Below are 14,256 nucleotides of genomic sequence, written 5' to 3'. Positions count from 1 at the left end.
TAATAAAGTTTAGTGAGAATTACTCATAAATGCGGATGGCGAAAAACAAAACAAAGACTCGCGTGACGTTAACTTCATTCTATCTATAGGTGCATAATAACAACATCAATCCATTCAAATTTCTCTCTCTCTCTCTCTCTCTCTCTCTCTCTCTTTCTTTCTCTCTCACACACACAGAAACATTCTCTCTCTCTCTCTCTCACACTCACACACACACACACTCTCTCATACACTCTGTCTCTCTGTCTCTTTCTCTCTTACATATATCTATATACAAGATGAGACCGTATATATAAGCGTGGACAGGGATTATATTACTTTCTAAAAAAGAAGCTGGGAAGCACAACTAATTTTTCAAAATGCATTAGCGATTCAGTAGTGGCAGTAGCTACACGCACACACACACACACACACACACACACACACACACACACACACACACACATATATCCTTTCTTTAAAAAATATAGCATTGTGGAGAACATTGTGCTTATTTGAGTCAATAAAAAAATTGATATGGCGCACAACTCTACTGAAAGATTTGAAAATTAGAAATGTATTTTTTACAGATAGATAAACAGATAACTTGATTTCCTTTTATAATTTAAAGTCAGTTTGAAAGTTCGTTGAGTCAAACAGATAATATCATAAATTATGTACAGACGACACTTGGCTCCCAAAATCAACTAATTTTGACACTGTAAAAAGTTGTCAATTTGCGTCATCTATTTATGACATCAAGTATTATTATTACTTCTGTTGTGTTTAGCGGTGATCAGTTTTGTTATGTAGTATTATGTTCTAATTGCGTGTATGTTTGTGTGTGTGTGTGTGTGTGTGTGTATGTTTGTGTGTGTGTTGTGTGTGGTGTATACATGTGTGTGTGTGTGTTGGCATTTTTCAGCAAATCGTGGCATTCATAGTGATATTATTCACTTGATCACATGAAGGTATTTCAGTCGCCATTTTGATTCTTTTTTTACTATTACCGTTAGCTCGAGAGGTTAGTCATAAGTGTTATTAAAGGTGCTAGGGTGTTTGTTTTTCCATAAGTTAATAAAGGGGAGACATTCCGAAAGCTCCTACATCCCCAGTATTCTTTAAATTTGTATTTTACCGTTGATATTTTGTCAGGCATTTATTTATTCAGTTTGTCATATAGAAGTATTTTAAAAACTCTAGAACAAACCTTGATAGATTTGTGAAAGTTTAAAATTTCCTAATTTGACCAGTTTTGATTTTTGGCCGCCATTGTGATTTGTTAAGTATTAAAAGGTAGCTCGAGAGGTTAGTCATAAGTGTTAATAAAGGTGCTAGGGTGTTTGTTTTTCAATAAGTTAAGTAAAGGGGAGACATTCCGAAAGCTTCTTCATCCCCGGTATTCTTTAAATTTGTATTTTCACCTTTGATCTTTTGTCAGCACGGTGGTAGAACAGCACATTCAACGTTCAAAATTCCAATTCCAATAACGGATAACAGCACCTGTAGCATCAGTCGCCAATCAGACACAGCTAAGTTACTGAAGAGTGGTTCTGTCATAATTTGGGATGAAGCACCTATGATGGACAGGCGTGTGTTTGAATGTGTGAGCAGGACATTTTGTGACATAACAGGCAGTTCAAAACATTTTGGGGGCAAAGTGGTTGTACTTGGATGGGATTTTCGGCAAATTCTACCTGTTGTTAACAAAGGAAGTGAAGCCGATATATTAAGTGTCACACTTAACAAGTCAATTATTTGGAATTTTGTCACCACTTTTCACATGAACAAGAACATGAGGGTTACTGATGACAATAACTGTTTTGCAAATTGGCTTCTCCGCATCGGAAATGGTACATAGCCGGTTTTCAGCGAAATAGGAAAGTATTCTGTTAAATTACCTACAGCGCTATGCCTTCCTGAAAATGACCCAGAATGCTTGATAAATGCTGTATACAATGATTTGAATCTGAACTTTGCGGATGAACGTTATCTATCAGAGAGAGCAATTTTGACTACAACCCATGAAAATGTTGACAAAATAAATGCAGCCGTTCTGTCCAGGTTGACCTCATCAACTGAACAAATTTACCGCAGTGCTGATTCCATTCAAAGTGACTCTGACATCAACTTATACCCGATTGAATTCTTGAACGAACTTACACCTCCCGGACTTCCTCCACATGCATTACATTTGAAAGCCAACACGTCAGTCATGCTGCTTAGAAATATAAATCCTAAATCAGGCCTCCTAAATGGCACCCGTTTGTTAATAATTAAATTAGGTTCAAAAGTATTAGAAGCCAAGATAATTACCGGTAGTAGAGCTGGCGACATAGTGTTTATCCCTAGAATCAATCTGACGACAACAACGGATTGAGGCTTACCATTTATTCTAAATAGAAGACAGTTTCCGGTAAAATTGTCATATGCAATGACAATTAACAAGTCTCAGGGGCAGACATTAAGCAAGGTGGGGATTTTCTTACCACAACCGGTATTCACACACGGACAACTGTATGTTGCTGTGTCACGGGTTAGGGGCTATAGTGGCTTACACTTCATGTTGGGCCACACAGAAAAATCAACCGAAGATATAGCAAATTACACAGACAACGTTGTTTACCAATTTGCCCTCATTAAATGATGGTGAGTACAGTATCGAATGAAAATAGTTCTTTCCCCGCGAAATTGCGGGCTTTTTACTAGTATATATATATATATATATATATATATATATATATATATATATATATATATATATATATATTATATGTATAAGATGAAGTCATCAGAGGTCTGATTCGCCCAAAATTAAATTAAATATGGTGCGCAAAGTTCGTATGTAGAATTCAGATGTCTTGACCCGCCGTCGTGGAAATCGGGACCTCAGAGGTTTACCCCGCCGACCATCGACACTATATATATATATATATATATATATATATATATATATATACTAGTAAAAATCCCGCAATTTCGCGGGGAAAGAACTATTTTCATTCGATACTGTACTCACCATCATTTAATGAGGGCATATTGGTAAACAACGTTGTCTGTGTAATATGGTATATCTTCGGTTGATTTTTCTGTGTGGCCCAACATGAAGTGTAAGCCACTATAACCTCTGACCCGTGACACAGCAACATACAGTTGTCCGTGTGTGAATACCGGTGAGGTAAGAAAATCCCCACCTTGCTTAATGTCTGCCCCTGAGACTTGTTAATTGTCATTGCATATGACAATTTTACCGGAAACTGTCTTCTATTTGGAATAAATGGTAAGCCTCAATCCGTTGTTGTCGTCAGATTGATTCTAGGGATAAACACTATGTCGCCAGCTCTACTACCGGTAATTATCTTGGCTTCTAATAGTTTTGAACCTAATTTAATTATTAACAAACGGGTGCCATTTAGGAGACCTGATTTAGGATTTATATTTCTAAGCAGCATGACTGACGTGTTGGCTTTCAAATGTAATGCATGCAGTGGCGTAGGGCCTTAAAGGCTATTAAGGCTAAGCCACAGGTCGTCATTGTCTTGATAATTTGTAGGAATTTAACAATAAAAAGTCACACTTTTAATTTTCTGTTTCACAAACAATGAAATTCATTGTTGACCTGGTGTTGAAAAACCCTTACAGAGCCTCAAAACTTGAACCAATCACACCGCTTAGAATTTACTACAGCTCGAGTCATACTCGTGCCCCTGACCAATCAGTACAGCGTGTGGCTTTAAAGGTTGAGAATCCTTCTAGCCATATTCCCACGATACAACCAGGCGATGCATTTCACGTTTGCCGTGTGCTATGACTGTGGGCATGAAGAGGCATCTTGACTTTGAACAGAGTCATTGTGGCTTTCTTACTCGCAGCCACACACAATGACCTAATTAATGGCAATCGTGTTGTACCTGTTACCCATCCCTCTTCGAGGCGTGTCAGGCATGTGATAGTGAATTCCACTTGTCCCTTTCAACTTGAGTGTGAGACTGTATGTTATGTTTACTGATAATTCGAGTGTTAATCTGATGTGTGCAGTGTCTGTTTTTAAAATTTTAATTAATTGCTATTATTAAGTGTGATGAATCACGTCTATTACCTGTTGACTACCAATACCAGTTCTTTGAATAGGGAAAATAAACTTTTGATTAAAAGTCTCGGTCCCCATCATAGAGAATACAAGACTCCTAGTAGTCTGTGGTCCCCATCAACCAAACGATTTTGTACTCACTATTAAAGACGGGAAACAGAATCGGTCATTTAATTTGATAAAGATTGGTATGGTCGTTTTCCTTGGCTTATGGTGAGAATAGAAAAGAAGAGTTTATTTTGTTTTAATTGTATTTTGTTTGGCGATAACAGCAATACAGAATTGTGTTGGACAAGAAATGGATTTACCTGTTTGAAAAATTTAACACAGAGAGCATTGAACCATCAGAAGTCTAACTTACATATAAATATCACCACTAGATTGAAAACCGTTGGTACTGTTCACATAGGTGCACAGATTGACAGTGGCTATCGCTTATCCTTGACCAGGCATTATGAACAAGTTACAAAGAACATACAAATCTTAGGTAAAATAATTGAGTGCATCAAATCTCTCTCTCTCTTTCTCTCTCTCTCTCTCTCTCTCTCTCTCTCTCTCTCTCTCTCTCTCTCATATCCATAACTAAAAGATAATATTCATGCGACAACACATCTCAAATCCAGCCCCATGCTCCTAAATGACCAGGCTACGCCGCTGTTGGAGGAAGTCCGGGAGGTGTAAGTTCGTTCGAGAATTCAATCGGGTATAAGTTGATGTCAGAGTCACTTTGAATGGAGTCAGCACTGCGGTAAATTTGTTCAGTTGATGAGGTCAACTGGGACAGAACGGCTGCATTTATTTTGTCAACATTTTCATGGGTTGTAGTCAAAATTGCTCTCTCTGATAGATAACGTTCATCCGCAAAGTTCAGATTCAAATCATTGTATACAGCATTTATCAAGCATTCTGGGTCATTTTCAGGAAGGCATAGCGCTGTAGGTAATTTAACAGAATACTTTCCTATTTCGCTGAAAACCGGCTCTGTACCATTTCCGATGCGAAGAAGCCAATTTGCAAAACAGTTATTGTCATCAGTAACCCTCATGTTCTTGTTCATATGAAAAATGGTGACAAAATTCCAAATAATTGACTTGTTAAGTGTGACACTTAATATATCGGCTTCACTTCCTTTGTTAACAACAGGTAGAATTTGCCGAAAATCCCATCCAAGTACAACCACTTTGCCCCCTAAAGGTTTTGAACTGCCTGTTATGTCACAAAATGTCCTGCTCACACATTCAAACACACGCCTGTCCATCATATGTGCTTCATCCCAAATTATGAGAGAACTACTCTTCAGTAACTTAGCTCTGTCTGATTGGCGACTGATGCTACAGGTGCTGTTATCCGTTATTGGAATTGGAATTTTGAACGTTGAATGTTCTGTTCTACCACCGTGCTGACAAAAGATCAAAGGTGAAAATAGAAATTTAAAGAACTAGTAAAAAGCCCGCAATTTCGCGGGGAAAGAACTATTTTCATTCGATACTGTACTCACCATCATTTAATGAGGGCAGATTGGTAAACAACGTTGTCTGTGTAATTTGGTATATCTTCAGTTGATTTTTCTGTGTGGTCCAATAATATATTTAATAATATATTCCCTCAACTAACCCCAAGAAAAAATTAAACCTAGTACCTTTAATTAACCCCAGTAGGAAAAACAAACACCCTAGCACTTTAATAATACTTATGAATAACCCTAATAGGAAAAAAATCATCCGATCTCGAGCTAACCCTAATATAAAAAATCATGACAAATTGAATAAATAAACGCCTGGCAAAAGATCAAAGGTGAAAATACAAATTTAAAGAATACTGGGGATGTAGGAGCTTTTGGAATGTCTCCCCTTTACTTAACTTATTGAAAAACAAACATCCTAGCACCTTTAATAAGACTTATGACTAACCTCTCGAGCTAACCCTAATAGAAAAAAAAAAACAACTCTCGGACTGCTTTGCACTACCTTTCAATATTTAACAAATCAAAATGGCGGCTGAAAATCAAAACAATGGTCAAATTAAGAAATGTTAAACTTTCACAAATCTATCAAGGTTTGTTCTAGAGTTTTTAAAATACTTCTAGATATAATGACAAATTGAATAAATAAATGCCTGACAAAATATCAACGGTGAAAATACAAATTTAAAGAATACTGGGGATGTAGGAGCTTTCGGAATGTCTCCCCTTTACTTAACTTATGGAAAAACAAACATCCTAGCACCTTTACTAAGACTTATGACTAACCTTAATAGAAAAAGAAATATCCTCGATCTCGAGCTAACCCTAATAGTAAAAAAAGAATCAAAATGGCGACTGAAATACCTTCATGTGATCAAGTGAATAATATCACTATCAATGTCACGATTTGCTGAAAAATGCCAACACCCAAACACACATGTATACACCACACACAACACACACAAACACACACACGCACACACACACACACACACACAAACATACACGCAATTAGAACATACATAACACTGATCACCGCTAAATCAACAACACAACGGAAGTAATAATAATACTTGATGTCATAAATAGATGACGCAAATTGACAACTTTTTACAGTGTCAAAATTAGTTGATTTTGGGAGCCAAGTGTCGTCGTTGGTACATATTTTATGATATCTGTTTGACTCAACGAACTTTCAAACTGACTTTAAATTATAAAAGGAAATCAAGTTATCTGTTTATCTATCTGTAAAAAATACATTTCTAATTTTCAAATCTTTCAGTAGAGTTGTGCGTCGTATCAATTTTTTTATTGACTCAAATAAGCACAATGTTCTCCACAATGCTATATTTTTTTAAGAAAGGATACTGGGGATGAAGGAGCTTTCGGAATGTCTCCCCTTTACTTAACTTATAGAAAAACAAACACCCTAGCACCTTTAATAACACTTATGACTAACCTCTCGAGCTACCTTTCAATACTTAACAAATCACAATGGCGGCCGAAAATCAAAACAATGGTCAAATTAGGAAATTTTAAACTTTCACAAATCTATCAAGGTTTGTTCTAGAGTTTTTAAAATACTTCTATATGACAAACTGAATAAATAAATCCCTGACAAAATATCAACGGTGAAAATACAAATTTAAAAAATACTGGGGATGTAGGAGCTTTCGGAATGTCTCCCCTTTACTTAACGTATGGAAAAACAAACACCCTAGCACCTTTAATAACACTTATGACTAACCTCTCGAGCTAACCCTAATAGAAAAAAACAAACTCTCGGACTTCTTTGCACTACCTTTCAATACTTAACAAATCACAATGGCGGCCGAAAATCAAAACAATGGTCAAATAAGGAAATGTTAAACTTTCACAAATCTATCAAGGTTTGTTCTAGAGTTTTTAAAATACTTCTCTATAATGACAAACTGAATAAATAAATGCCTGACAAAATATCAACGGTGAAAATACAAATTTAAAGAATACTGGGGATGTAGGAGCTTTCAGAATGTCTCCCCTTTACTTAACTAATGGAAAAACAAACACCCTAGCACGTTTAATAACACTTATGACTAACCTCTCGAGCTAACCCTAATAGTAAAAAAAGAATCAAAATGGCGACTGAATTACCTTCATGTGATCAAGTGAATAATATCACTATGAATGCCACGATTTGCTGAAAAATGCCAACACACACACACACACACATGTATACACCACACACAACACACACACAAACATACACACACACACACGCACACACACAAACATACACGCAATTAAAACATAATACTACATAACAAAACTGATCACCGCTAAATCAACAACACAACGGAAGTAATAATAATACTTGATGTCATAAATAGATGACGCAAATTGACAACTTTTTACAGTGTCAAAATTAGTTGATTTTGGGAGCCAAGTGTCGTCGGAACATATTTTATGATATTATCTGTTTGACTCAACGAACTTTCAAACTGACTTTAAATTATAAAAGGAAATCAAGTTATCTGTTTATCTATCTGTAAAAAATACATTTCTAATTTTCAAATCTTTCAGTAGAGTTGTGCGCCGTATCAATTTTTATTGACTCAAATAAGCACAATGTTCTCCACAATGCTATATTTTTTAAAGAAAGGATATATATATATATATATATTATATATATATATATATATATATATATATAATATATATATATATATATATACATTTATACGTAAATCTACCTATCTATCTATCTACCAATACATGTCTCTTCCCTTTTGTTTCTCTTTACAATTCTCACAATTCTATTTCCGTGAACTCTTTGGCCTAGAATTTAACAGTAGAGGGTATTTCAAATTAAAACCCTGTTGACAACATATGTTCCAGAAGACTTGATTAAAGATAAACACGAGTTTCTTGAAGTAGAAGATCACGTCGTGATTCGATCAGATTAGCTCCTTCATTGGGAATCGTTGTGACTTCAGGAAGGTCGGGGATGAGTGGAGTCACGGCAGGGAGTATTTGATTTGGCTTGGCGATCTTGGAGTGTCGACTTGAGATCAATATAAGCATTAGAAATAGTAAAGTAGTCGTAGTAGTGGTAGTAGTAGTAGTAGTAGTAGTAGTAGTAGTAGTAGTAGTAGTAGTAGTAGTAGTTGTTGTTTTTGTAGTAGTAGTAGTAGTAGTAGTTGTAGTAGTAGTAGTAGTAGTAGTAGTAGTAGTAGTAGTAGTAGTAGTAGTAGTAGTAGTAGTAGTAGCAGTTGTTGTTGTTGTAGTAGTAGTAGTAGTAGTAGTAGTAGTAGTAGTAGTAGTAGTAGTAGTAGTAGTAGTTGTTGTTGTTGTTGTTAATGTAGTAGTAGTAGTAGTAGTAGTAGTAGTAGTAGTAGTAGTAGTAGTAGTAGTAGAAGTAGCAGTTGTTGTTGTTGTAGTAGTATAGTAGTAGTAGTAGTAGTAGTAGTAGTAGTAGTAGTAGTAGTAGTAGTAGTAGTAGTAGTAGTAGTAGTAGTAGTAGTAGTAGTGGTAGTAGTAGTAGCAGTAATAGTAGTAGTAGTGGTGATAGTTAATTGTAATAGTTGTTATTGTTGTAATAATATTAAATGAGATTATGGTATAATTGTTTGTTATTGACAGCAGAAAGGTTTTGAGCCTGACACGTCCTGTGTTTTGTATATTTTTCTTATTCCAAGTTGTTAAATTCATTTTTGTTTATCACTTCGCGCTGAATGAACACTGTGACAAAGCATTTCCATTGATTTGCAATGCTGAATACCCTTCATAATACTTCATTTATTGCCTCAATAGGCAACAACCAAAAACATTGTTTCAGCAAAGTGAGTGGAGCAGGCACTAATGTTGATAACAACAAGAAATGAAGTGAGTAGAAAAGTTCCATAATACAATAGAGAATAATCATTTTAAAAAAACCTTCGCGGCGATGGAGGCCCGAACCACCGACCTTTCTGGTACAACTCCGCCTATTGTCAGAGCTATCCACCACTCCTAAAAAAAGTGGTATAAAAAACTCTGTGACATAGTGTTAGGTGATGGTTTTGCATCAACAATCTTAACTCTCTCCTTACCACCCAGAGGAAAATCGTCATATTTGTTACGATGCAACCAACAAGTTTCTTCTTCTGATTTCATTTTGTTATAGCTATATCTATAAAAACTAGACACTGTGTTGCAGAGCTCATTTTTCAAAACAAAATAAAGTATAGAACGTTTCTATTCTGTTTGAAAAATCTATTTTTGTGTTGGGTGAGTGTGAAGTTTAAGGTAAAATTCTGAAAATATCTGGTAAAGAGAGAGTTAAGGTCGCAGTTACTGGCAATTGGTCATTATCATCATTTTGAAATATTTAGGTACAACGGGAGATATATTTTATAAAATCTCTACGTCATTTCTCGTTCACCAGCACTGGGAATGCAAGCTACTCTTCACAATCTTCACGTATACAGTTCATGCTTGCAACATGTGGATATTCGCCGAGGCGCTTTACCTGAGCATGCTTGTATACTGGCCTCTGACCACGGAGAGGAGGGGAGTTCGACCCTATATTGTTCTTGGATGGAGTAAGTTTTGTTTTGTTTTAAAAAAATATGATGGTCTTCGGTTCACAAATTCTGCCCGAAACTCGTTGAACATAACATAGACACACAAGTCTTTGTGTGACTTGTGACGTGTGTAGTCTGTTTGAGGGAATACATACACACATACATGCAAACATACTTAAGCACATACGTACATAAATACATACGCACGTACGCACGTGCATACATACATACATACATACATACATACATACATACATACATACGTCTTAGAGTGAGATCACTTGGTTTGTCCTGGCCCTGAACGGAGTCCTTAGCTGTGAGGGAAACAGTTAAATGTATAGTATTAGTTTCTCGAGATGATATGAAGAGTACGAGGGAAAAACCACAGGTGTCCATTTTTTAAATTTTTGTTACTGCCCTCTTTGAGTGATATCAGGGCATTAACTATAAACGTTCCCTTTATAAATAGAATTTACAACCATAAGTATTTAATGGTTGTAGTTTTTTTGTTCGGTGGAATTTAGACGCCTAACATCATTCAAGGGGGCAGTCACAAAAATTTTAAAAACTGGACATCTGTGGTTTTTCCCTTGTACTCTTCATATTTTTTTTCCATGGAAATCACCTCTCTGTTATGTACTGCAATATTTTTTTCGTTTTTGATATCATTTACCATTATTCATTTCAGCTTTACCAGTGATCTTCATCATACCGTGGGTGATTGTGAAGGCGCTATATGAAAATACTTTGTGAGTGAATTTAGATGATAAATTATTTATATTATCTATTAAATAAATATTTTTTAAAAAATTGAATATTATCTATTAAAATAAATAAATAAATAAGTAAAATTCCCTTTATTCATCCTCTATGGGAAAATTGTCTTTAGGGTCTATTCAAAGGGAAGACTGGAAAATCCTAGGAGTCAGCCGCAATGCAAATTTAGCTAGAGCGAGGTGACTTGCTCAACGCCACACAGCGCAGCAGTGGGTAATCGAACTCGGTACCGTTCGGGTATTAAGCAAAGGCCGTACCGCTGAGCCACGCTGCCCCTTTAGGCTGATGAAAGCAACTGAGTTAATTTTATGATTATTCATACACTAAAATAATCGATTTACAATTTAACTGTTGTACTCTGGAAAGACAAGTGTTTAAACACTTGACCAGGAAACGTGTCTCTCAAAAATCGATCGATTTAAATGACCCTGCAACGTTCGAACCACTGGGTCACCCCTACAACACTCAACACAAAGCTCTATGGTGAGGCTGAGGACCTAAAGCGGACCACAGACTTCATAGCAGATATCGGACTGCAGCCATAGATGTCCATCAGAGGAACGAAGAAGAAGAAGAAGAAATGACCCTCATCTTGGCAAAAACTCTCAAACCTGGGAATTGATTGAAGACCTCGCGGGGTCCCAGGTTTGAGAGGATTTTTTTTTCTTTGCAATTTCTAAGATGAAGTTCATTTAATAATTGATAATTTAAGGACGAGTGTTCTGTACAAAATTTTAAAAACGTTTTTCTCCAAAGTCCAGCAGTTAAGTGTTTTATATTTAAAGAGATGAAATGGAAGACAAGAAAAAAATTGAGCTTTTATACAGCGCGATATCTTTAAACGTGCTCAAATTGTTTTACAATTGGCCCTGGCCAACAGCTACACTTAACATGTAGGACGGGACATGACGCATGTAAGGCGATAATACAATGCTTTCGGGCCGAGACAACGCTGTTAACGGTCAGTTACTCATTTTACACCTGAGTAAGGTGAGAGAATGTGAGTAAAGAGCCTTTTCCAAGGCCTCAACTATGCGCCGAGCGAGGCTCGAACCCAGCACCTTCCGATCCGGAAGCGAGTGTCAGACCACAGGACCACATAGCCGCACTAAGAAAAAAAATTCGGAGCCTATGCATATATCTGAAGGAGAAAACAGCGATTTGCTCTAGAGAATAGAAGCTGAAAATCCGAAAGTCCCGCCGTATTCTTGCAGCGCTTGATGGATGGAAAGACGGAGATAGACTCTATGACAGACCTGCCTAATTCTACGAAAAATTCGTAGAGTTACGATACTGATTTGTGTCGCATTTTTGCCATTCCAAAATAGACGGAGAGAAAAATGATGTCTTCTAGGTTCAAGTTGATTTTTTTTTTAAATTGGTGATTCAATGTGAGTTGAAGACTTATGCGCATAATAGGCTTCAATAATCGTGACGTCACTTCCCTCGTAAGGACGTATAGTAACTTAGCAACTGGTTCTAAGCTATCGGAACAATGCCGGACGCATCTTCGATGAGCATAAAAGTGAATCCAGAGAAGAAAATCATTATATATCTGGCTGATCATGTTTTGACTTTTAGACATTCTGTTAGACTACATGACATGTGAAAAAGTTCTAGCCAGCATGAATACTAAAGTGTACCTATTTTCTTTGCTTTTAGAACCAAGCTGCTCGTTGCTGGGCGGATGTTACATAATAATAATGAAATTTATTTCTATCGCGCCCAATCCTCTATACAATAAAGCTCTAGGCGCATAAAGACATCAGACTTTTTCAATCCTATTGTGTGGCTTTTTCTTAGAGTTCAAAAACGTTTATTTTAGGCAATTGCCAATGTAACTCATACAAGAATATATTTTTTCAACAAATCAAATAAGTAAAATCAATAATAAAGCAAGGCAAACAACGAATATAATAATAATAATAACAGGAATAATAATAATAATAATAATAATAATAATAATAATAATAATAATAATAATAATAATAATAACAATGACAATAATAATAATAATAATAATAATAATAATAATAATAATAATAATAATAATAATAATGATAATAAAAATAATGATAATTATAATGGTGGTAATAATTATGTAAAATCAATTAAAGATTTAATTAATAGTTTAGTTATTTAATAGATTTTTAGACCTTGGTACAACTCAAATAATTCACGATTTATTGATCAACATAAGATATGACATGACGACAATGATTTTTTACACTGTACAATGAGATTTGTTTACATAAGATTTATATAACCATGAAATATTCTTACAGCAAGAGTAATATTATTGCCGCTACAACTACTACCACAACTGCTACCACCAGTACATCTACTACTACTACTACTACTACTACTACTCCTACTACTACTACTACTACTAATACTACCACCACCACTACTACTAATAACACCACTACAGCCACCACTACTATTACGTCTACTACATCTACAACTACTACCACAACCACTACTACCATCACTACTGCTACCACTACCAACACTACTACCACCACTACTACTACGACTATTACTACTACTACTACTACTACTACTACTACTACTACTACTACTACTACTACTACTACTACTACTACTACTACTACTACTACTAACCCCCCCCCCCCCTGCTATCACTATCACTACTACGACTACTACCACTACTACTACCCCCCCCCCCCTCGTGCTATCGCTACAACGACTGCTGCTGCTACTACTGCTACTGCTACTACTTCTAACACCACCACCACTACTACTACTATTACTACTACTACTACCACCACTACTACTACTACTACTACTACTACTACTACTACTACTACTACTACTACTACTACTACTACTACTACTACCACTACTACTACTACTACTACTACTACTACTACGACTACTGCCACTACTACCACTACTACTAGCACTACCGTTGCTATTACTACTACCACCACCACTACTACAACCACTTCCACTAGCACCACCACTATTACCACTAATAATAATGCTAATAATAGCAACAATAACAATAATAATAACAGAATCAATAATATCATTAACGCTATCACCACCGTTACTACCATCATCACCATCACTACCACCATCGTTATCATTATCATAGTAAAAATAGCAATAATAACAATGCACAGTGAGAGTGAAAGAAGATGGCGGAAATTAAATGCAAATATCTATAACGGTTTTGGAATAATAAGTCTTTGAAATTAGGGTCATCCTGTATTTTGGATTGTTTTCTATGCGTCGTTGTTGCACATGAATATTGATGAACATACATTCTGTCCTCTGTTTAAAAAAAACACAGTATGTGCTATTTGGTTAACATTGCATATACTGTGTTTCTAAAAACAACGGCAGAGTACTTGTTGTTTCCATCAAGCCTCTCATTA

General features: G+C 35.9%; 1 protein-coding gene across 1 annotated transcript in view; it reads left to right on the top strand.

The window, feature by feature from the left end:
• LOC144964300 (growth hormone-releasing hormone receptor-like) overlaps positions 1-14,256 on the top strand; it is an 81,164-nt gene that overhangs the window by 61,116 nt on the left and 5,792 nt on the right. The window contains exons 8-9 of the mRNA XM_078898393.1: positions 9,937-10,093; positions 10,764-10,824. Of these exons, the coding sequence (XP_078754519.1) occupies positions 9,937-10,093; positions 10,764-10,824 (218 nt within the window). The remainder of the gene's footprint in view (positions 1-9,936; positions 10,094-10,763; positions 10,825-14,256) is intronic.

This window comes from Berghia stephanieae, chromosome 2, assembly GCF_034508935.2.
Source record: "Berghia stephanieae isolate SIO BIC M18660-M18661 chromosome 2, UCSD_Bste_1.3, whole genome shotgun sequence".
In the NCBI taxonomy this organism is placed as follows: Eukaryota; Metazoa; Mollusca; class Gastropoda; order Nudibranchia; family Aeolidiidae; genus Berghia; species Berghia stephanieae.
Note: the sequence above shows the minus strand (reverse complement) of the source record. Positions and strands in the feature narration are given on the sequence as shown.